At 49.1% G+C, this 24,183-nt stretch overlaps 1 protein-coding gene across 1 annotated transcript in view; it reads left to right on the top strand.

Moving 5' to 3' along the window:
• The window catches only part of EHD1 (EH domain containing 1), a 45,175-nt gene that overhangs the window by 4,409 nt on the left and 16,583 nt on the right, over window positions 1-24,183 (top strand). The window contains exon 2 of the mRNA XM_075326759.1: window positions 7,346-7,443. Within this exon, the coding sequence (XP_075182874.1) occupies window positions 7,346-7,443 (98 nt within the window). The remainder of the gene's footprint in view (window positions 1-7,345; window positions 7,444-24,183) is intronic.

The raw sequence follows: 24,183 nt of genomic DNA, 5'->3' as shown, positions 1-24,183 counted from the left end.
GTACCTGCGGATATATCCATGGGTACATTGTCCTGTGGGCACGCAGCATTAAGGTGGAACCTGTTGCCTTTATTCTGCCCAGTCTGCGGGCGGCATGAATCCGAACCAATGCTCTAGGATTTCAGAGAAACTGCTTTTGAAGATCCAGCCAGGGACCATAACTGGAAATGAGATTAGTCCGACCCCAGCCGGCTCTTCCCAGCGCTGCTGTTGGTGATTGACAGGTCTCTTGATATGTACACACACAGGAGAGCTGTCAATCACCTCTGGGGGACGGCCAACTATATCGCTCCCCAGCTGGATGTGTAAATGATATTCTATGTAAAATGCCGTCGTTTCAGAGGATAATATACCGGAGTGTAGCCGTGCCACCAGACCGACACATGAGTCAGATGACAGGTTCCCTTTAATTACTGTAGAAGGATTTCACTGAATTGCGATTGCTAAATGTCTGTGACCTTTTGATTTCAATGAATTCCCCAAATAAAGTGACCGCACTTCTCCGTACATCTTGGAGAGTCCCATCTCTGGAGGCCAATATATGTGCTAGGTTATTCCCATCCTTAGAGGATATCACTTATAGATACTATAGATATTCCCTGGATCACAAGTTCTCCCCTATCCATAGAATGGAGTGGAGGTGCGCTGCTTGACCTCCGCTTTGTCCATTCTTTATGGGACTGCTGTAAAAAGTCGAGCTTTCGACAGTCCCATAGAGAATGAATGGATCGATGGTGCAATATGTGGGCAATGCTCCATCCATAGTGGGCTCTGCAGAGACGGTCCTCAGGATCGGCAATGACCCCGCCCCACCACCACCTATTCTGGGGAGATGTGATGTCCCTTTTTTTGTCACTTTGATGGAACTCTGTGACCGGTCCCCAATAGATCTTTGTCCTGATGGGTCGTCACTGTCTGATGGCTCCTTGTGTCATGGCCACATACCGGACTCATGTAGGTGGAGCGGCTCCATAACATCTTGTGTGACTCCACCATGACTAAGGGGGCACAAAATGCATCTAGATTGCTGCTACGACCGGGAGAACGTGTTTTCCTATTAGTCCTGACTTGTGCTGTTTCCCTATTTTCAGATGTTTTATATCTCTCAGGCCTGACCTCAGGAAATCATGTGAGCAGACTTTAGTTCTCCTGTACCCCAATATTAAGTATTGTTTTTTGGGATCCTAGTTCCCCTGTGAGGGCACCCGAGATGTGATCAGCTTATTGTTGGGTTGCCTTATAATGGGGTGTCAGGCAGTGGCTTCTATCACTATCCCCAAGGCCTCTTTCACACATTCGTGAAAAACCACGCACGTTTTTCATGGACGTGTCAGAGGTGCGTTTTGCCCTCCGTGTGCCGTGTTTATGACTCACGTGTGTTCTCCGTGTGTTATCCGTGATAACACATGGAGAACGGGAACTTTCTGCTCACCTGTCCCAGGTTTCGCTGTCCGTGGTGCTGATCTTCGGTCTCCGGTCCTGCCAACTTCCCGCTGCTGCTTCCGGCCGCAGTGAAGTGAATATTAAATGAGCATAATGAGCGGTGGTCGTCAGCAAGTGACAGCAGCGGCAGAGACAGGAGGGCTGGAGAAAATGAGTAATTTTTTGGGGGTTTTTTCTTTTCTTTTTTTCTCACAAAACACGTCTTTTCTCCGGTGCGTGTCACATGGCACACATCCGTGTGGTCCGTTTGCATTACGTGTGACACGTTTGCGTTCCGTGTGACACCAGTGATGCCGGAGATAAAACGGACATGTCGGCGTGAGAAACACATGGACACTCATAAGTACGGAACGGACACACGTTCCGTGCGAAAATACTTACGTGTGTCCAAAACCATAGGAATACCTAGGTCTACGTGTGTACGCGTCTCCGGTACGTGAGAAAACTGACAAACACGTACCGAGTCACGCACGTGTGAAAGAGGCCTAAGACATACATACATGCATGCTCGATTGAGTTGAGCATGCATGCGTATTGTGAGCTGGAAGAGATAACTGATCCCCAAATGAGCATTTGACAAGTTGCAATCTGAGATTTATGGGCGGCTTTTACATTAGATTTATGGGGGTGTTTGAGCCTAATTGTTTGCACAATTCAACACCAGAACAGTAGCTATGTTTCCGTATGTTACGTGTTGATTTTCGGGAGACGGCTGATGTCACCATTGGTGCACTTATACTGGCCGTGAACAATCGTTTCTTTATCATCGGGCAACGGAAACTGGGTGCAGATGAACGAGCAGAACGGCCGGTGTAACTCTGTCCTCATCCACTCTGTAGGAACGTTTGGGTACTTCTTCCATGGAAGCTTTATATGACTCTCAGGGACACAAGCAGCTAATGACGGGTCTATTGTCAGCCCCACGGGGGGAACCTCAGGTATAATTGCTGCAGTAGGGACTTTTTTTTTTTTTTGTTATTCTGGGAATATATACAGTATATTCACTGCTCAAAAAATTAAAGGGACCAGTCAAATAACACATTCTAGATCTGAATGAAATAGTCTCATTGAATACTTTGTTCTGTACACAGTTGAATGTGCTGAGAACAAAATCACACAAAAATCATCAATGGAAATCAAATGTTTTAACCAATGGAGGCCTGGATTTGAAGAGAAACACAAAATGAAAGTAGAAACAAGTCAAAATGAAAATCAAAACAAGACAAAATGAAAGTGGAAACAAGTCAAAATGAGTCTCAGTATTGTGTGTGGCCTCCACGTGCCTGTATGACCTTCATACAATGACTGGGCATGCTCCTGGTGAGGTTGCGGATGGTCTCCTGAGGGATCTCCTCCCAGACCTGGACTAAAGCATCCGTTAACTCCTGGACAGTCTGTGGTGCAACGTGACGTTGGTGGATGGAGGGAGACATGATGCCCCAGATGTGCTCAATCGGATTCAGGTCTGGGGAACGGGCAGGCCAGTTCATAGCTTCAATGCTTTCATCTTACAGGAACTGCTGACACACTACAGCCACATGAGGTCTGGCATTGTCCTGCATTAGGAGGAACCCATGGCCAACCGCACCAGCATATGGTCTCATAAGGGGTCTGAGGATCTCATTTCGGTACCTAATGGCAGTCAGGCTACCTCTAACGAGCACATGGAGGGCTGTGCGGCCCTACAAAGAAATGCCACCCCACACCATTACTGACCCACTGCCAAACCGGTCATGCTGAAGAATGCTGCAGTCAGCAGATCACTTTCCATGGCGTCTCCAGACTCTGTCACATGTGCTCAGTGTGAACCTGCTTTCATCTGTGAAGAGCACAGGGCGCCAGTGGTGAATTTGCCAATCCTGGTGTTCTGTGGCAAATGCCAAGCGTCCTGCACGGTGTTGGGCAGTGAGAACAACCCCCATCTGTGGACGTCAGGCCCTCATGCCATCCTCATGGAGTCAGTTTCTAACCATTTGTGCAGACACATGCACATTTGTGGCTGCTGGACGTCCTTTTGCAGGGCTCTGGCAATGCTCATCCTGTTCCTCCCTGCACAAAGGTGGAGGTAGCGGTCCTGATGCTGGGATGTTGCCCTCCTACGACCCCCTCCACGTCTCCTGGTGTACTGGCCTGTCTCCTGGTAGCACCTCCATTCTCTGGACACTACGCTGACAGACACAGCAAACCTTCTTGATGTGCCATCCTGGATGAGTTGCACTACCTGTGCCACTTGTGTGGGTTGTAGGGTCCTTCCCATGCTACCACGAGGGTGAGAGCACAACCAACATCCAAAAGTGACCGAAACATCAGCCAGAAAGCATTACTACTGGGATGTGGTCTGTACTCCCCACCTGCAGAAACACTCCTTTATTGAGTGTGTCTTGATAATAGCCAATAATTTCCATCTGATGTCTATTCCATTTACACAACAGCATGTGCTATTGATTGTCAATCAGTGTCGCTTCCTAAGTGGACCGTCTGATTTAATTTTTTGAGCAGTGTATAGTGTTATCTAAAAGCATACAACCCACTGATAAAAAATTAGATCTATTTAGACATCTGTTGAAGTCACAGATTTTAGGATGAGACTCGGCGTGTTCTATTCTCCTGTGAATTTGAGGCTGAGGTTCATCTATTGTGCAATGTGCGGGCATTGATGCGTGACTGCAGCCTGAGCCGAGGTGGAAAACTGCACTGACACGGTCTTAAAGATAACCAATCACAAGGATTTTTGTATATAAGCTAAAGCCAGTGCTATACTGGCACGATCAGGCTGATTCTATACATACCTGTAGTGGTCAGCTCAGATGTATAGATTTTGAAACCCAAGAAAGTAAAGTTTATACATTCGTCAGCTTCTTGAGTGACAGCAGCTGAGGATCAGATAATAGCAGGGGGAGGTATTCATAGTTATCCACTCCCCCTGTTAGAATTAGCTTAAGTATTATACAAACGATTTATTTTTTGACTTGCAAGACCTGTGCTGAGGTCATACCCATGTGACCAGAAGGGGCGGGGCCTCAGCCAACAAAGCTGATACCAGGAAGCAACGTTTTCTGTTGGCTGAGGCCCCGCCCCTTCTGGTCACATGGGTATGACCTCAGCACAGGTCCTGCAAGTCAAAAATTAAATAAATTGTATCATACTTATACTAATTCTAACAGGAGGAGGGGATAACTCTGAAAACAGCCCCAGATATATCTGATCCTCAGCTGCTGTCACTCAAGAAGTGGGGGATCTTATAAATTTACTTTCTCAGATTTCAAAACCTATACATCTGAGCGGACCACTACAGGTATGTATAGACTCAGCCTGATCGTGCCAGTATAGCACTGGCTTTAGCTTATATACGAAAATCCTGGTGATTGGTTCCCTTTAAGGCAAATTCTTATTGTGCCAAGTTCTTACAAGCTGTATGGTTTTCAGGTAAGACTTCTTTATCTGCAGAATCGTGCAGTCCTATCAGTTGTGCCAATTAGTGCTAAATTGCATGTTGGGTGATTTTTGGCTGTTACTCCTGTGTCAATACCTGTTAGAAATGAGCTATTTTGTGAAGGCAAGCTGTGGATAAATGATACAGATAATACCAAGGTAAAGGGTTAATTTCACTTCAGATTACTTTGAAATCTATGAGCATTCGTTGCGTTAGGGTACCATCACACTTAAGCGATGCTCCAGCGATCTCACCAGCGATCTGACCTGGCAGGGATCGCTGGAGCGTCGCTACATGGTCGCTGGTGAGCTGTCAATCAGGCAGATCTCCACAGCGATCAGAGATGAGCCACCAGCGACCCGTGTAACGACGCTGTGCTTGGTTAGCATAGTACACATTGGGTTACTAAACAAAGCGCTTTGCTTATAGTTACCCGATGTGTATCTTGGCTATGTGTGCTGGGAGCCGGCTTCTAGAAGCTGTGGACGCTGGTAACCAAGGTAAATATCGGGTAACCAAGCAAAGCACTTTGCTTGGTTACCCGATGTGTACCTTGGTTACCAGCGTCCGCAGAAGCTGGCTCCCTGCTCCCTGCACATTCAGATCGTTGCTCTCTTGCTGTCAAACACAGCGATGTGTGCTTCACAGCGGGAGAGCAACGTCCAGAAAATGAACCAGAGAAGTGTGTAACGAGCAGCGATCTCACAGCAGGGGCCAGGTCTCTGCTTAGTGTCACACAGAGCGAGATCGCTGATGAGGTCACTGGTACGTCACAAAAACCTGTGACTCAGCAGCGATCTCGCTATGTGAGAGGTACCCCTTAGGGTCGTGTGTTGGGGATTGAATTGAGCAGGTATACTGGGAGGGGGCCATGTATATCCTGGGCCTGTGCTGGGCCGGTACATTGGATAGAAGTGGAATATCGCATGCCTGTGCTAGGCCGGTACACTGGATATAAGCGGAATATCGCGGGCCTGTACTGGGCTGATGCACTAGGTATAAGCGGAATATCGCGGGCCTGTGCTGGGCTGGGGCACTGGGTATAAGCGGAATATCGCGGGCCTGTGCTGGGCTGGGGCACTGGGTATAAGCAGAATATCGCGGGCCTGTACTGGGCTGATGCACTGGGTATAAGCGGGATATCACGGGCCTGTGCTGGGCTGGAGCACTGGGTATAAGCGGGATATCACGGGCCTGTGCTGGGCTGGAGCACTGGGTATAAGCGGGATATCACGGGCCTGTGCTGGGCTGGAGCACTGGGTATAAGCGGGATATCACGGGCCTGTGCTGGGCTGGAGCACTGGGTATAAGCGGGATATCGCGGGCCTGTGCTGGGCTGGAGCACTGGGTATGAGCGGGATATCACGGGCCTGTGCTGGGCTGGAGCACTGGGTATAAGCGGAATATCGCGGGCCTGTGCTGGGCTGGAGCACTGGGTATAAGCGGGATATCACGGGCCTGTGCTGGGCTGGAGCACTGGGTATGAGCGGGATATCACGGGCCTGTGCTGGGCTGGAGCACTGGGTATAAGCGGAATATCGCGGGCCTGTACTGGGCTGATGCACTAGGTATAAGCGGAATATCGCGGGCCTGTTATTGGGCCGGTGCACTGGGTATAAGTGGAATATCACGGGCCTGTACTGGGCTGGAGCACTCGGTATAAGCAGAATCTCGGGCTTGTTTTGGGGTTCTGTATGTACCATTCACAATGGATCTGCCTATAGCTTACAGACTGAGCTGTCCTGCTGATCACTAATGTATTATCTTGGGATCATCCTCCCAGCTATACGCGATGCCGGTCAAATAACAGCTGTTACCCCCATAAACGGACACGCAGCACATACTTTTGATCCATTTTTTGGACACTTGTACCTCTGGAATGTCGGGGCCCCCTCCTGCTGGTTGATGGCGGGGCTCAGCACTAATGCTGTGTTCTCATGACATCACATCATATAAGAATGCATCCATGCCCTTTTAACAGACGGTCGCTAGTTTTCACAGTGATTTCAGAGAACTCCTATCCCATTTCTTGCTTCGTACACTGCTGCACTTAACTTCACCCCTAGATGGATTTTGTGCATTGGCCGCTCCCACCCTGAGAAATGTGTGTGATTCACTGGTGGTGAGCTGTGCCAATGTCTGCAGCACAGGAACACCCGGAATCCGTGATATATGTAGAATATATAATGTAGCAGCTGATATAAAGGCAAGGCAGGTAAACAGTGACATTATGGTACAGTCTCTGTAACCAAAGAACATACTTAAAATTGTGCTCCCTGCCTGGTCTCTAAAGGTACCGCAATGGGCACTGACACCCACGCCAGAACTAGAAATACTCTTTATTTGTCTGATCCGATGTGGCCGGGTGACCTCAGCAATATGACGAGATGCCTACTGCGGACACTTCTGATGAATTAATGTTAAAATTAGGAATTTTGCACTAACCGATTTTTATGTCCTTACTATCAGGTTCATGTGTGCACAACTACCTAACCCCGTCCTGGAGAGCATCAGCATCATAGACACCCCTGGGATCCTGTCTGGGGAGAAACAGCGAATCAGTAGAGGTAAGTGCTGCAAGCCGATATATAGGGCGTGTTCACACCGCTGTGAAAAAAAAAATGGACTGCACTCAAACCAATTTTATCTCATGGGGCTGTTCAGATGACCGGTTTCTTTTTTTTTTTTTTTTTCCTCATCATCGACCGAATATCCTTGTGAAGAAATCTCAGCATGCAGTAGACTGTTCAAGTCTATGGGTGTGTAAAAAAAAAAAAAAAAAAAAAAAAAGCTGATCACATACGGATCATCCATATAGAATCTGATTTTTCCAACTACATTGTCATTATTAACACAGGAGACTATTGGATTTTGTAAAATGCGAAAATGTGTCTTGGAACGTCAATACAGACGAAAACTGTTTTCTGGCTGAAAATCTGACACTTTTTATACATGGTGTGAACGTAGCCATATAGTGATGCTCATAATGGATGTTTTCGGAGTCGCCAGATGGGTCAGTATAGTGATGGGCTACAAACATCTGCTCGCAGGCATAAAAGGCTGCTTTTTTTCCATAGATTGAAAGGATTGAGTCCCTTTTTAATTGTGAGCATGGGTTTTCAGCCGTGCACATGGCCGTCATGTGTTTTCATGATGAGACCACATCTTCCCGCTCGGCTTATGTAATAATTGAAGATTTTGGCCCTTTACCATTATTTCCCTGTCTGTGCAGATTGGGACTGAAGTAGTTAGCTTGACTCTGTGCCAATTTAGACACACACCATCGTTGAGAATGGTGCATTTTTATTTTTTTATCCTGGACATGTATTGTTTTTGGATGATCTTCTAGATATATTAAGTTATATTTTAGTCCTTTGATGTATTAATAGCGGACAACCTCTAAAAGCTCACATTTTGTAATCAAGTTAATTAAAGTAATTTCAACTACTGATTCCTCCTCCTTCCGGATATATAGCAGAATTAAAAGGGAGCAAGATTTTGCCCCTAGTACCAATAAATGTCTACCAGAAACTTCTATAAAAAATAAAAATGCCTTGATAAACGTTTCACCTGCAGCATAGTCAGGAGGCCTCCTGACAAAGCTGCGGGCAAAACGCGCATCGTGGCACTTGGCAGTATGGTTTCCATTTTATCACACGTATTTTGGCATACTTCGGTGGGTATCTTTATAATTTACACTATGGCACTTTATATGTCTACTTCGGCAGTAGGGGTCCGTTCCTTCTGATACGCTCTGCATGTATATTGACTCATTGGATTTATTATTGTGCAATTGACTTACTCTGGATAATAATCATTTCTTTCCAATTTGATTCTGTTATGGGCATATATATATATATATATATATATATATATATATATATACACATATACACATATACACATATATACACATATATATATACACATATACACATATATATATATATATACACATATATATATATATACACACATATATGTGTATATGTGTGTGTGTGTATATATATATGTATGTGTGTGTATTTGTATGTATATATATATATATATATATATATATATATATATATATATATATATATATATATATATATATATATATATATATATATATATATATATATATATATATATATATATATATATATATATATATATATATAAATAATTAAATTCTCTGGTAGTCATTTTATTGGTACTCTTGACTTTCTTGGTGACTCCAGTAGTAGTATATTGAACAGTAATAAGGGTTTTTATATCCCATATTGGTTATTTTAAAGTTTTTGCCCCTAGTGATGAGTGGATACTAAATATTTGGGTTTGGATTATTCCTACCGAATACCTAGTACTATTCCGGTATTTGTCACGAACAATGGATCTAATGCAAGTCCATGGGGAACCCGAGTATTTTATTGGAAAAATGTCAAGAAAACTGCCTGGGTTCCCCATTGTATTGTATTAGGTTCATTATTTGTAATGAATACCGGAGTAGTACTAGGTATTTGGTACAAGTAACCCAAATATTTAGTATTCGCTCATCTCTAACCCCACTTCATGCTGCTCTCGGATTACATAGCAGAGACCCTGATTCCAGTGATGTTACTTACTGTGCTGTGTTTTGTGGTTTCAATAAAATCAGTGTTTTTATAAGTAAGAGATTATCACTCCAGGACTAGGTGTCTTGTGCCTCCCGGTTGCAACCCCACCCCCCCAGCACTGATTAGCAACTTTCTGCCTATGCACAGTGTAGACAGAAAGCTGTCAATCAGTGGTATAGGCAGGATTTTGAGCACCCAGTAAACTAAATGACATTAGTGGAATCAGTGTCTCTATCCCTGCACCATGCTGCTGTAAAAAAAATTGCACATCACAACCGATTTTAGGGCCATGAGAAATTCTTCTTCCGTTTTACGGTCTCAGATGTTCGTCGTTAACAATGTGAGATCCTCCGGTGCTGCGCTCGCCCCTTATAGATGGTACGAGAATATGCAATAACCCAGAGGGTGTAGCACATTCCTCAGCGTGTGGAGGGGGAGCAGGAATGCCGGGCGTTGTGGGACCACCGCCAACATAGAGGAACAGCTATTCAATCACTGGGGATTTCTTTCCATGTGAGAATTCCCCACCCTGACGTTCCCTGGATAACTGTACCAGGCGCCGCCATATCGTAACGTGTTCCTACATACGCCGCGTGTTCACACATGATCAATCTGACACGCAGTTTCCTGAATCCCGTATTCATTGCTGGGGATAGTGGTACAGTAGTGTGACTTTCTGACCTTCTTGGGAAAGCGAGAGGGGAAAAAAAGGCAGGAAATGTGAAAATAACTCTGGTATGGCCGTCATATGCCGTACTACTACTACCACCACCATCATACTGAAGAATAATGCCTGTAGACGGCCACTAATTAGCTGCGGTCATCACATACCCTTTTGTTTTAGAGAATATTGTGTGTCCCAGCGACGCTCGACCATTTACATCATATGTGTGCACAGAATATGGTATATATCATACTTGTGCACAGAATACTGTTTACGGTATAAATCATGTGTGCACAAAATACGGTATACATTATACGTGTTTACGGTATACATGATACATGTGCATGGAATACGGTATACATCACACGTGTGCATGGAATACGGTGTACATCACACGTGCGCGCGCGGTGTACATCACACGTGCGCGCGCGGTGTACATCACACGTGCGCGCGCGGTGTACATCACACGTGCGCGCGCGGTGTACATCACACGTGCGCGCGCGGTGTACATCACACGTGCGCGCGCGGTGTACATCACACGTGCGCGCGCGGTGTACATCACACGTGCGCGCGCGGTGTACATCACACGTGCGCGCGCGGTGTACATCACACGTGCGCGCGCGGTGTACATCACACGTGCGCGCGCGGTGTACATCACACGTGCGCGCGCGGTGTACATCACACGTGCGCGCGCGGTGTACATCACACGTGCGCGCGCGGTGTACATCACACGTGCGCGCGCGGTGTACATCACACGTGCGCGCGCGGTGTACATCACACGTGCGCGCGCGGTGTACATCACACGTGCGCGCGCGGTGTACATCACACGTGCGCGCGCGGAATTCGGTTTACTTGCTGCTCTCCCTAAAATGAATCCCTGATATATCTATAACTTTCTGCTGATCGTATATAATAGCTGCCCCCACGGGGAGAAGTGAACACGGGCGTAGATTCACCCGACGTCTAAAAATAAAAAGCAGAACATCTAATTGACGGCATTTGGGACGCACTCACTAATCTCCTAATATTCAGCTGTTTCTGGGCTATAATAATCCCGAGGCCGGATGACAAGTGCTAATGGCCGTCACTAAGGAGTGATCCGCATCTTAAAGGGAATGTGTCATCACAAAATGACCTATTATTGAAATCCGGTTTTTATGTTGCATGCACATTCAAAAGCCTTTTGAAACTTTTTTTTTTTTTTTTTTTGCTTCAATTGTGTGTGTGTTTTTGTTTTTATTTTTGCTTTATTTATTTTCACATATTGGTATGAAGAAAACATTCTAATGACACATTCCCTTTAAAAACTTTTGGATAGCACGTAAGTCTACTTAGTGGTGGAAAAGAGTCCATAACCCACCCCTTGATGACTAGCTGAGGGTGTGGTGGCGATTGATTGCAGTAACACACGCTGGGGGCGTGTCTGACTGCAACCAATAACAGATGCCAGGACATCCGATATATATATATATATATATATATATATATATATATATATATATATATATATATATATATATATATATATATATATATATATATATATATATATATATATATATATATATATATATATATATATATATATATATATATATATATATATATATATATATATATATATATATATATATATATATATATATATATATATATATATATATATATATATATATATATATATATATATATATATATATATATATTATATTTATTTATTTATTTGTGTGATCTATATCAGTGTACCTCCTTTAATTGGCGCCACCTCACAGATTCCGGTACATTTTTTCTTTTTCTTCTGTGCCCCTCCATTCCAAAGTTATGCCCCTGATTAAAATATCTTGCAAGTAGTCCCTTTTAACAGCTGGGCGTATATCTCAGAACTTATGTGGGTGTGGCCTTGATTTGATTGGCCAAGTTCAGAGCCAACGCCCAGTTCTCTGGTACACGCCCAGTTAGTTGAAGGAAATATTTGCACCAATGTTACAAAGGGGGGCATAACTTTGGAACAGAGGGGCACAGAAGAAAACGAAAATCTGTTCCAGGATCAGAGGAGTAGCAGCAATTTAAAGAGGAAATCTGATGAAATAAAAAATTCCCAATGAAAAGCCCCCTTTAAGGAAAAAAAAAGACACAATAGATTTTATAATCCAATGATATCCAATCTCCGTCCTCTCCTGATCCATCATGTTTCTCCATAGCACGGTGGAAAGTGAGCTTTTCATGGAGAGTGATGCGCAGCGCCCCTCCCAGCGTGCACACAAGCGCGGTGATGACTTTGGCAGCTGGTGCTTGCTTAAATACTAGCTATACTTTTATTTCCATCCGACTAAGTCAATTGTTCCTGTATTTGTTCCTCTCTCTTCCCTGCCTGGTCAGCAGTTCCTTCGTGCCGGCAGCAGGAAAAGTTGTGTTGCGGGAGATAAGACCCCCCAGTAACAAGTCCAAAGACCAGAGCTAGGAAGTGTCTTTAACAATGGTTAATCTCCAAGGAATGAAGAATGGGGGTTATCCCTGACAGCGGCTCCTTTCATCTCCATTCAGCCCACGGAGCATATCCTACGACGCCAGATTATTTTAGCTTGGATACCAATGGGTTGTCCCATCAAGACTTCATATAGGCGACGTCCACCCTCCGGATTCACGTCTGAGTGCAGAGCCCCAGGCGCCGGCCGCCCCAGGCGCCGGCCAGGCGCCGGCCGCCCCAGGCGCCGGCCAGGCGCCGGCCGCCCCAGGCGCCGGCCAGGCGCCGGCCGCCCCAGGCGCCGGCCGCCCCAGGCGCCGGCCAGGCGCCGGCCGCCCCAGGCGCCGGCCAGGCGCCGGCCAGGCGCCGGCCGCCCCAGGCGCCGGCCAGGCGCCGGCCAGGCGCCGGCCGCCCCAGGCGCCGGCCAGGCGCCGGCCAGGCGCCGGCCGCCCCAGGCGCCGGCCAGGCGCCGGCCGCCCCAGGCGCCGGCCAGGCGCCGGCCAGGCCCCAGGCGCCGGCCGCCCCAGGCGCCGGCCAGGCGCCGGCCAGGCCCCAGGCGCCGGCCGCCCCAGGCGCCGCCCCAGGCGCCGGCCGCCCCAGGCGCCGGCCGCCCCAGGTGCCGGCCAGGAAGCAGCCTCAGGCTTTCTAGACAAAAGGTTTGGTTTTTTGTGATTAAATCTTATTTGACACCAGATTGCACAATATAACCTGCATACAATATGAAATGGATCTTAGACCTGATGAGGCTAGTGTGCTTACTTTGTAGATTCATGTCAGAATGGCTGTATAGTCATTTTTTTGTAGATTCATGTCAGCCTTTCCCTCAGTGCCAGCACTTAAGTGTCCCTCTCCTTGTGGGTTAATGTCTGCCTACTGATTGACAGCGCCTCAGGGTCCCCCCCCTCCCTGCTGCTGAGCTCTCACACCCCTCAGTACAAGCCGCAGCTATTAGTCTGGGTGGACGGAAACTGAAGACACTTGGATTTATGAGCTCTATTTCTACTTATCTGGACTGACACATTTAAATTGATATCTGGATTATACAGCCACTGACTCTGATTTTTAGATTAAGTACACCAGGCTCATCAAGTCTAAGATGTATACAAGAATATATGCAATTTTTTTTTTTTTTTTATATCTAGTGGGAAATCCTTTTCAAAGGGATCCTGTAACCACAGCATGACTGTGCAGACCAAAGTTGTAGTTTTTGGGGAGGGTTTTGGAGAGGGGGATTGGTGCCTATGACCCTGTATCATTTTTACTGCCAAAAAATGAACCCTCTGCATGGACCTCCCAGTCCTGGGCAGATTTAGACTGGATATATGGATGTAAGGGCTATTCATTAGGCCAAATTACATTTTCGGGGCTCCCCGTTGTCCTCCAGTGCCGTGCGCAGCGGTTATCGGACCACCCTGGGTTTTTTTGGACCAGGTTACAGTAACTATGAACAAAGTAACCGCCTGCATTTTTTGGACTGTGGTTATGATAAAATGATCTTTGCACAGTTCAGGCAATAAAAATATCAGCACGGCTCCTAGGACTGAATGAGATGTCTGATAACAGTTTTATTGCCGTTCTCCGTAGCATAATTTTCTGCGCAGGAAGCTGGAGTCGGCAGGGGACGGTCGGGCCCATTGTGTTCTGTGCACCCTGGGACGCCCCGACCTGAGTGCACCCTGGGACGCCCCGACCTGAAATACTCACTTGTTCCACTTCACTGAGCGGAAGAATAAGTTGCAGGGAGGAGGTTTATGCAGAGGTACGAGAGCGAGCAGGAGTGCACTTTATCCTCCGTTTATACCAAAGTCCAAGCTTATTGCAACAGCGGGACCTGAGGAGCAGAAGGATACCGTAGACTTAAAGGGGTTGTCCCCAAGTTCTTAGATCATTAACGTTGCAAAGTTCTTCTAAAAACAAGCAAGTTTGAAATATACCCTTTTAAAGAAAAATATCCTCATTTTCACAATGGAGGGATCATATATTCAATAGTGTTGCACCTGAAGGCTGCAGGGTGGCCATTTGCCTAGGGAATGAACGCATGCCTCTTGAAGGCTCTATAGACTTTGGATGCTGCAGAGACAAAGTTGCATCTTCTACCATCTTGGAAGAAAGCTGTCACGGTGAAGGTGGAGAGCTGGGGACTGGCCCTCAGGCTAGGGGACCCTAACTATCCGTAATCCCAGAGAAACCTCTGATAGTGAGGATGTATGAGCCGCCTTCTTTGCCCTACTCATGAGCATCCCTGATCTTATACCCCCAACTCTTGGGGAGGGCCAGGGTAGGAGTGATAAAGCCGACAGACAAAGAGGGGAAACCAAATCTCTATCTCAAGGTGCACACACAGATATATGAGAAAATAAGAGCTTAGTAGGAAAACAAAAGCAGGGAGGAAACAACAAGACGATGAGAATTCCACAACAACTCCAAGCACAATGCAATACAATCACCAGCAGGATTGGGACACCATAGCACATGGACCGGTTTAGCAAAAGCTATAGTCAGCATGGGAGGACAGGCTCCACTAGCTTAAAAAGGCAGGAAGTAACTGTGATATGTCTCCCACAACATGTGATCCAAGAGGTAACCAGCAGGCTAGGACAAATTAACTCCTGCAATCACTCGATTCATGCTGCCCAAACCGCAGATTCCATGTTTGCAGGCAAATATGTTTTTTGTTTTTTTTCCTTTTGAAGCACTACAGTATTTCAGAGAACATAGTTTTTCCTTGTGCTCACCAGGTGATTGACAGGTGTATTCAATTTCTGCACTGAGTAGTGATGAGCGCACACTATCATGCTCGGGTCTCATAATGAGCAGTTGGACACTTGGATGAGCGCAACTCGAGTACCCAAGTATAATGGAAGTCAGTGGGGAACGCAAGCGATTTCTCCGAAGGTGGTAGTGCTCGCTCATCACTAGTACTGATCTACAGACCTGTCAATCAACATTTCAAACTATATTTTCCCGGAGCGCTGCAGAGAAAACATATTTGGCTGTAGTTCATGCTGCCAGTGGTTTGGGCTTCTGTCTTGCTGCAGACAATCATTACTGACGTCTGCACGGACTAATTTTTGGAAAGGCTGCAACCAACAAGTAGATGATTGCCTGCAATTTATAAACCACCTCCCAAAAAAACAGCGCCTCCGTCGTCCATGGGTTGTCAGATGTTGCCGATTTTAGCTCCATTAATGTGAATGCGATACGTACAACCTGCGGACAGGTATAGCGCTGTTTTTGGATGAAAGCCGCCATATTTTCTGATCCCATACAACCCCATTTACTTTCTCCCAAATATCTCATATTTAAAGATCTGCAGAAGTTTTATTGCTGGCGGTTTCCATCAGCTTTTACGTAATCTTTGGAATGTGACCTCTTGGAGAAGGCAGATAAAATCTGAAAGCCGGGAAGGAAAGATGGGCTGGAATCTGGCAGATACTTGGCATACACTTAGATGAGGTGTGTGAGAAATGTTTTCCAGATTATCGTCAGAATTCAGAAGATCCTTCTTCTATGTAATAAGTGCGTGATACTATGTTCTAACCACCACCAGGCAGTGCATCATCATCATCATCATCATCATCATCATCATGATCGAGGAGACCCGAGGAGTCGGAGGTGATGGTACATGTAGCAATCGGGGGGCAAAGGTGACGTGTGTCCATTCAACAGATTTTCTTGCATAAAGTGGGAATATTCTGTAAACTGTATGGGGATCAGTTGATGTGAAATGGCTATAAATGAACACTGACCTTCTTTACCGGCAGAGCTCCTTACGGCCTGAATTCTGTCCTTATAAGACTTGTTACACTTTAGGCCATTTTTGCACGTTCATATGTACATGCCGCGGGTTGGCAATGCGGTATGGCACGGATTCTCGTTGGAAGGATCCATGCCAGCTTGGTCTCTTCCTTCCGATACGGAAATCGGCTCTCCACCAGAAGACATCTCGACCAGTAGGCGTTAATGCCCCAAAATGTCTCTAGTATTGGAAAGTTCAAGCAAAAAGTCTGACAACTGGGACTAAAGGGGGCTTTACACGGTAGCGATATCGCTAGCAATTTGTAGCGATAGCGAGCGTGTAAGTACCCGCCCCCGTTGCGCATGCGATTGTTTGTGATCGCTGCCGTAGCGAACATTATCGCTACGGCAGCGTCACACATACTTACCTGGTCGTCGCTGTGACTGCCGAACAATCCCTCCTTCAAGGGGGAGGGACATTCGGCATCACAGCGACGTCACTGCAACGTCACTAAGCAGCCGGCCAATCAAAGCGGAGGGGCGGAGATGAGCAGGACGTAACATCCCGCCCACCTCCTTCCTTCCGCATTGTGGCCGGCGGCAGGTAAGGAGACGTTCATCGCTCCTGCGGTGTCACACATAGTGATGTGTGCTGCTGCAGGAGCGATGAACCACCTGGATAAACAACCATTACCGATTTTTGGTTTTGGGACGACCTCTCCATGGTGAACGATTTTCACCATTTTTGAGGTCGCTTAAGGTCGCTGGTCAGTGTCACACGCTGCGATATCGTTAATGACGCCGGATGTGCGTCACTAACAATGTGACCCTGACGATAAAACATTAACGATATCGTAGCGTGTAAAGCCACCTTAAGTCGCTTTCACTGTATAATTAATTTCCATTTTATTATAGAAGGGTAAGGTGCTATTTTTTTTCTCAGAATGGCCAGATATTTCAAATGGCTTCTAATTTTCAATCTCCAGAATTCTTTACTGATAGGCCTAGAAGTATAAAGGCAAAATAAATTGATTTATGCCAATTGATGTGATGCTTCCAAAAAAAATGGCTCCATGGCTTGAGGGAAAGATTGTGTGGACAGGGTTAGATCGTCAGCTTAGAGGCCAACGTAATCTCTAGAACCTATTCTCATTCCCCTATATTCGTCCGATTGTTGCAATTGGCTCAATCGGAATCACGAATAATGGAGGCACCCCTGCTTCATGCCTTTATGATGACCATTGACCTGAATTCGGGTCCTTGGGGTGTGGTATAATATGGAAACCCTTTTACAGAATCCTGGTCCAAACCCAAATCTTGTCATTGTTTCAAGTAACTATTCCCACCCCCCCTCAATCAAATGCCATGTCTACATCTTGGGATGCCTAAGCGTGATTGTGAGGTAAATCCGGAGATATGACGATAAATCATGATATTCAAGTTATGTCAGGAAGCCCTCTCCTGGTGTCACCCCCCCTTTCCTTCACACAACTCCTTCAATCAGAAAATTTACCACAGGGATAAACGGTTTGTTTAGCAGATAGGTGTCAAAGGAACTGGTCTGTGTTCCACTTACACCTCCAACAGCCATCTCCTCTGATATGGAGATTAGATGACTTGGGAACAATGGACGCAGGATGACCCCCTGCCGTCACCCTGTAACAAGAGTTGTATCTCATTATAAGGCTATGGAACTATCCAGACAGAACGACTCCAGTAAAAAATGGTTCATATCTCGCAAGCCATATTTCCGATAAATATGGCAACCATAAAAATGGTGTCTCCGCATGCGGACGATGCTGGCACACCCTTTTTATGGGAGCAGGACCTGGGGAAATACCCCAGGCGTGATATCAGCCAATGGGGAACTAGTAGACAAGTCATGAGTCCTCTCGTTCTGTAGCTAAATTCATAACTGTCACAATGAGAGCGTTGGCGTCTGCCTACGACGCTCCCAGGCCAAGTTATGGCCATATCCCCTGTTGTGGATATTGTCCATAACTCCAGCCAGGGGTGGAGCAGTGCTCCCTCTGAGGTCACTAAGGTAGGAGGGGACCTGGATTTTCCCAGGTTGATAACCCTACTTCGGCCATTTTCCAGTGTTCTTTCGCTGGGGGTCACGTGTAGGAAACATCTGTGGGAAGGATCCTAGAAACCTGGTCTACAGCGCCCCCCTGTGGCCAGACGCACAAGGTAACTGCTGGAACTGTGTATGCCTGTTTGTAACCCATGCTTTGATTGTAACTGTACTCTGACATATGTATATTCTGTAGATTCCCTATTGTATATATTGTAGTTTCTAGTGTGGCTTTAGGCTGATTAAATTATATAATTAATCTTGGGCTGCTCTGTTATCTCGATCTTGAATCCCACGTCTGTGTGTTCGGCTAATAGTTACCGTGAAGCGGTTGGTGGCAGCGAGTTGTGCCAAGGATTATTGTGGGGAGGCCAGTGAGATTCGGGGAGGTTTTATATATTCCGCCCGCGGAGGTCGGGGGAATATATACCCTACTCTCACCGGGGACCCTTCAATAATCGGCATAAGTAGTATAGCGGCCTCCTTGCTTATTGTCGGGCAATTCCATAATTGGCCTGACTATAAGAGGGGCGCTAGAGAGCGCGTCACGTGCTCTGTCTGTCGGTCGGGAGGTATAAAGGAGGGGTGACCCCCACTTGTTACCCCCCGATTGTGACGTACTGGTAGCCAGCGCGGGGGATTTCTGAGTGACCCCCCCGGTGGTTCGTGACATATTGGTGGCAAGCGGTGGGATCGAGATAATAGTGTGTGTGAGTGTGAGACCCATACTCCCAGACACTAAAGACTGCCTGCAGCAGCTGTGGCTGCTGGGGTCTTCAGACTAGCTCAACACTAGAGTGTCAGAGTGCAGATACTGTAAGGTGTGTGGAGGCATCAGGTGTCAGTTCTGTGTCAGTGACCAAAAGTCTGCAAGAATGGCTGATGGCACCAGGAGCAGAGCTATGCAACTGGCCAATGCTAAAGCAGGAGCCGAAGAGAGGGAGGACGGTGCTGTGGACAGTAATGAGGAGGTTGCCCACGAGTCCTCCAGGAGCTCGACGCCAGAAAACCGTTCTGCAGAGGACAGCGCACAACCTGGCAATTATGGACAAGATGAGGAGCAGCTCACCCAAGGGTCCTCAACGAGCCAGATGCCAGCCCTCCGCTCTGCAATGGACAGTGAATCACCAGGCTCCGCAGCGGGTCGCAGATCACCACGTGCCATTCCACCGAGCCTGGGAGGCTCGGATAGCCTTCTTCAAATGGCTATGGCCCTTCTCCAGGCTGGAGACCAGGAGGGCTACAAGGAACTCCTGGCAGAGCGCAGGGCAGAGCGGCAGGCAGCGCGTGAAGAGCGCCAGGCAGAGCGTGAGGCTGCGGAGCGACGGCAACAGGCAGACCGTGACCACCAGCTGCAGCTAGCTCAGCTCCGGCCCTCATCAGCCACACGTGACCTTCAAGACACCAAACTTCCAAAGGTCCGTGTTGAGGACTTCCCAGTGCTGGAGAAGGATGGAGACTTGGACTCTTTCTTGACTGCTTTTGAACGGACTTGCCTGCAGCACCATCTGGACAAGGACCAGTGGGCCAAATACCTGACCCCCCGTTTAAGGGGTAAGGCCCTGGATATCCTTGGGGACTTGCCTGCTGAGGCAGATCAGGGCTACGACACCATCAAGCGGGCCCTGATCCAACAGTACAACCTCACTCCAGAGTCCTACCGCAAGAAGTTCCAGAGCCTACAGAAGGGACCAAAGGACTCCTGGGCTGACCACCGGCGGGCACTTGCCCGAGCTGCCGACCACTGGACCCAAGGCCTGCAGCTTTCCACCGGACCGGAGATCCTGGACTTGTTCATCACGGAGCAACTCTTGTGGAACTGCCCTGAGGATCTCCGCCAGTTCATCCGAGACCAGAAGCCAAAGGGGTCCACGGCTACAGCTGCCCTGGCCGATGACTACACCAACAATCGGGCTCCTGAGGCCAGGAGAGCAGCCACCAGCAGCACCTGGAGAGGGGGTAAGATGAACTCTGCGACTGCCCCACCTGCCCCTAGACTGCAGGGGGTGTCCCCCTCACCTCCCCTCTCCAGGCCCGTGGCAGAACCAAGACGGTGCCACCAGTGCAACTTACCTGGACACTTCAAGGCCATGTGCCCTCAGCGTCCCAAGGCCCCGGCTCCGTCCCCGTCCCAAGGGCCGCCCAAGGTGTATTGTGTGGGTGGGGGTGGTGGTAGGTCCCTGGACAGCTTCCAACCTGTCACCGTCGGCCAGTCTGTGACCATAGGACTGCGAGACAGCGCCTCGGAGGTGACTCTGGTGCGGCCTGAGATGGTGTCCCCCCAAGACTTGATACCTGGAAAAACCCTCGCTGTCTCCGGGATTGGAGGCATTGACCCGGCGCTGCCTGTTGCTGGCATTTATGTGGACTGGGGCGCAGGGCGAGGGGTGAGGGAGGTAGGGGTAACTGATCGGATCCCTGCAAACGTGCTACTTGGGACAGATTTGGGGCAGATAACCTCCCAGTTTGGGCCCCCCCCAAAGGCTGAACCTTCAGCCAGTACTGACATGACTCCTGACAATGTTAATGTGTTCTCTATGAATGATGTAAGGGAGGGGGGAGTGAACTCTGATATCTCTGCTTGCATAGACACCATAGACACACACTCAGCTGCAGCTGTGACAGGGGAGGGGGTCAGAGAAAGGTGTGACAATGCCTCTACAAGTAATCAGCCTGTGAGCTGGGATCTGTTGCCCTCTGCAGGGATAAGCAGAGAGCAGGGTGCTGCAGGGGGAGGACCAGTGTGTGGGGTGGGGGCTACCACAGCAAATGTGGGGTCCCCAGAGATTTCACAGCGGGGTTCTGTTGCTGCAGGGGGGGAACAGGCAGGTGAGATTGGGGCCGGTCCCGGAGCGGAAGTGCTCCCAGGTAAGATCTCGGTGCAGGGTTCCCCCACAACCGGGGTGTCAGGAAGCCAGGTAGGTCTGCCTGAACCGGCGACTTGGTCAGGAACGGAGGAGGAGCAGGCACGACCCACGGTCGCAGCGGCTGTGGCCGCTGTCACCCGCAGTGGGAGTGCTGGAAGCCAAGGGGCCTCCCGGAGGTCCGATAGCTCTTCCCCTTCTGACCAAGTGGCAGCCGAGTCAGGTGGAGGCCAGGACACAGGTCCCGTGGTACTGACCGAAGATGTGACAGTCTCGTCGATTCTGGCCACATCTAGTCAGGGGTTTCAGGCAGCGTTAGAAGCTGACGACAGCCTGAAAGCTCTAAAGGTGCCGGCGGCACAGCCTCCCTCGGACTCGGACCCGGAGCGAGTGGTCTGGGACCAAGGACGGCTGTACCGGGTCACGGTCCAGCAGGGTTCACCGGAGGCGTGGCCCAGGGACCGACAGTTAGTGGTACCATATCCGTTCCGGACGGAGTTGTTGCGGATCGCACATGAGATTCCGATGGCCGGACACCTAGGGATCGCTAAGACCAAGGCCAGGTTAAACCAGCATTTCTACTGGCCAAAAATGGGGGCCGATGTGGCTGCCTACTGCCGTTCGTGTGAAACCTGTCAGAGAGTGGGGAAGGCGGGGCCACACCCCAAAGCCCCACTGGTATCTCTGCCCATCATCGATGAGCCTTTCAGGAGGGTGGCTGTGGATCTGGTCGGCCCGCTGGCCATCCCCAGCAGCTCCGGGAAACGCTTCATACTGACGGTAGTGGACTATGCCACCCGGTACCCAGAAGCAGTGGCCTTGTCGTCCATTCGGGCTGACAAGGTGGCCACCGCATTGCTGGAGATTTTCTCCAGAGTGGGTTTTCCCCAGGAAATGCTCACTGACCGGGGGACCCAATTCATGTCCCAGCTGATGGAGGCCCTCTGTAAGCAAGTCCAGGTGCGACATCTGGTGGCCAGCCCGTACCATCCACAGACTAATGGCCTGTGCGAGCGGTTCAATGGCACCTTAAAGCAGATGCTTAAGATGTTGGTCGACTCCCATGGGCGTGACTGGGAGCGGTATCTCCCACACCTGTTATTTGCTTACCGGGAGGTTCCACAGGCCTCAACAGGATTCTCACCGTTTGAGCTCCTGTACGGGCGACGTGTGCGGGGCCCCCTGGCTCTGGTGAAAGAGGCTTGGGAAGGGGATTTGGCCACCCCTGGAGTGTCGGTTATCGAGTATGTCATGCGCTTCCGGGACAAAATGCAGGCCTTGACGCAACTGGTACACGACAATATGGCTCAAGCCCAGGCCGATCAGAAGCATTGGTACGACCAGAACGCTTGTGAGAGGACCTACCAAGTGGGTCAAAAGGTGTGGGTACTGGTCCCCGTACCACAGGACAAGCTTCAGGCAGCCTGGGAAGGCCCATACCTCGTGTACCAGCAGCTCAACCCTGTAACGTACCTGGTCACCCTGGACCCTGCCCGTGGAAGGCGGAAGCCCTTCCATGTGAACATGATGAAGGCACATCATGAGCGGGAGGCGTGTGCGCTCCCCGTGTGCAACCTGCCCGAGGAGGGAGAAGCGGAAACCCTCTTGGATATGCTAGCCCAGGTTAGGGCAGGCGGATCCATTGAGGATGTGGAGGTTGGCCACCAGCTCTTGGAAGACCAACGGTCCCAGCTGTGGGCCACCCTACACCCCTTCCGGGGGTTGTTTACCAACCAGCCCGGAAGGACTAACTTGGCTGTCCATCACGTGGACACTGGGGATCATCCCCCAATCCGGCGTTCAGCATACCGGGTCTCCCTGGAGGTGCAGCAACACATGCGCCAGGAAATTGACGAGATGCTGAAGCTGGGGGTGATCCAGGCATCCAACAGCGCTTGGGCCTCGCCTGTAGTCCTCGTCCCTAAGAAGGACCGAACCACTCGGTTCTGCGTGGACTACAGGGGGCTCAATGCTGTCACGGTCGCCGATGCGTACCCAATGCCACGCATCGATGACCTGCTCGATCAGTTGGCCGGGGCTCAGTACCTGACCATCATGGATCTGAGCCGGGGATATTGGCAGATCCCCCTGACTCGCAAGGCCAGGGAACGCTCTGCCTTTATTACCCCATTTGGACTGTACGAGTCCACGGTGATGCCATTCGGGATGAGGAATGCCCCTGCCACTTTCCAGCGGATGGTCAACACCCTGCTCAAGGGACTTGAAGGGTACGCGGCCGCGTACCTGGATGACATTGCCGTCTTCAGTCCCACCTGGGAAGATCACCTAGAGCATCTAGCACAGGTGCTCAGGCGGGTCCACCATGCAGGTTTGACCATCAAGCCGGGAAAGTGTCAGCTGGCCATGAGCGAGGTCCAGTACCTCGGTCACCGGGTAGGCGGGAGAACACTGAAGCCCGAGCCTGAGAAAGTGGAGGCCATCGCATCCTGGCCCACCCCCAGGACCAAGAAGCAGGTGATGTCCTTCTTGGGGACCGCTGGGTACTATAGGAGGTTTGTTCCATGCTATAGTAGCCTGGCAAAGCCCTTGACGGACCTCACCAAGAAGAAGCTGCCCTCTGCAGTCGATTGGACAATGGACTGCGAGACAGCCTTCCGGGCCCTAAAGGACGCCCTGTCCAGCCCGCCCGTGCTACAGGCAGCCGACTTCACGCGGCCGTTTGTAGTACAGACCGACGCCAGTGACTTCGGCCTCGGTGCGGTGCTCAGCCAGGTGGACTCTGCGAGCCAAGAGCACCCAGTCTTGTACCTGAGCAGGAAGCTGTTACCAAGGGAAGTGGCCTATTCCACGATGGAAAAGGAGTGCCTGGCCATAGTGTGGGCCCTGCAGCGTCTGCAACCCTATCTATACGGGCGCCACTTCATCGTGGAGACGGACCACA

The sequence above is a fragment of the Anomaloglossus baeobatrachus genome, chromosome 10, assembly GCF_048569485.1.
Source record: "Anomaloglossus baeobatrachus isolate aAnoBae1 chromosome 10, aAnoBae1.hap1, whole genome shotgun sequence".
Classification (NCBI taxonomy): Eukaryota; Metazoa; Chordata; class Amphibia; order Anura; family Aromobatidae; genus Anomaloglossus; species Anomaloglossus baeobatrachus.
This window is presented reverse-complemented; position numbering and strand designations above follow the sequence as displayed.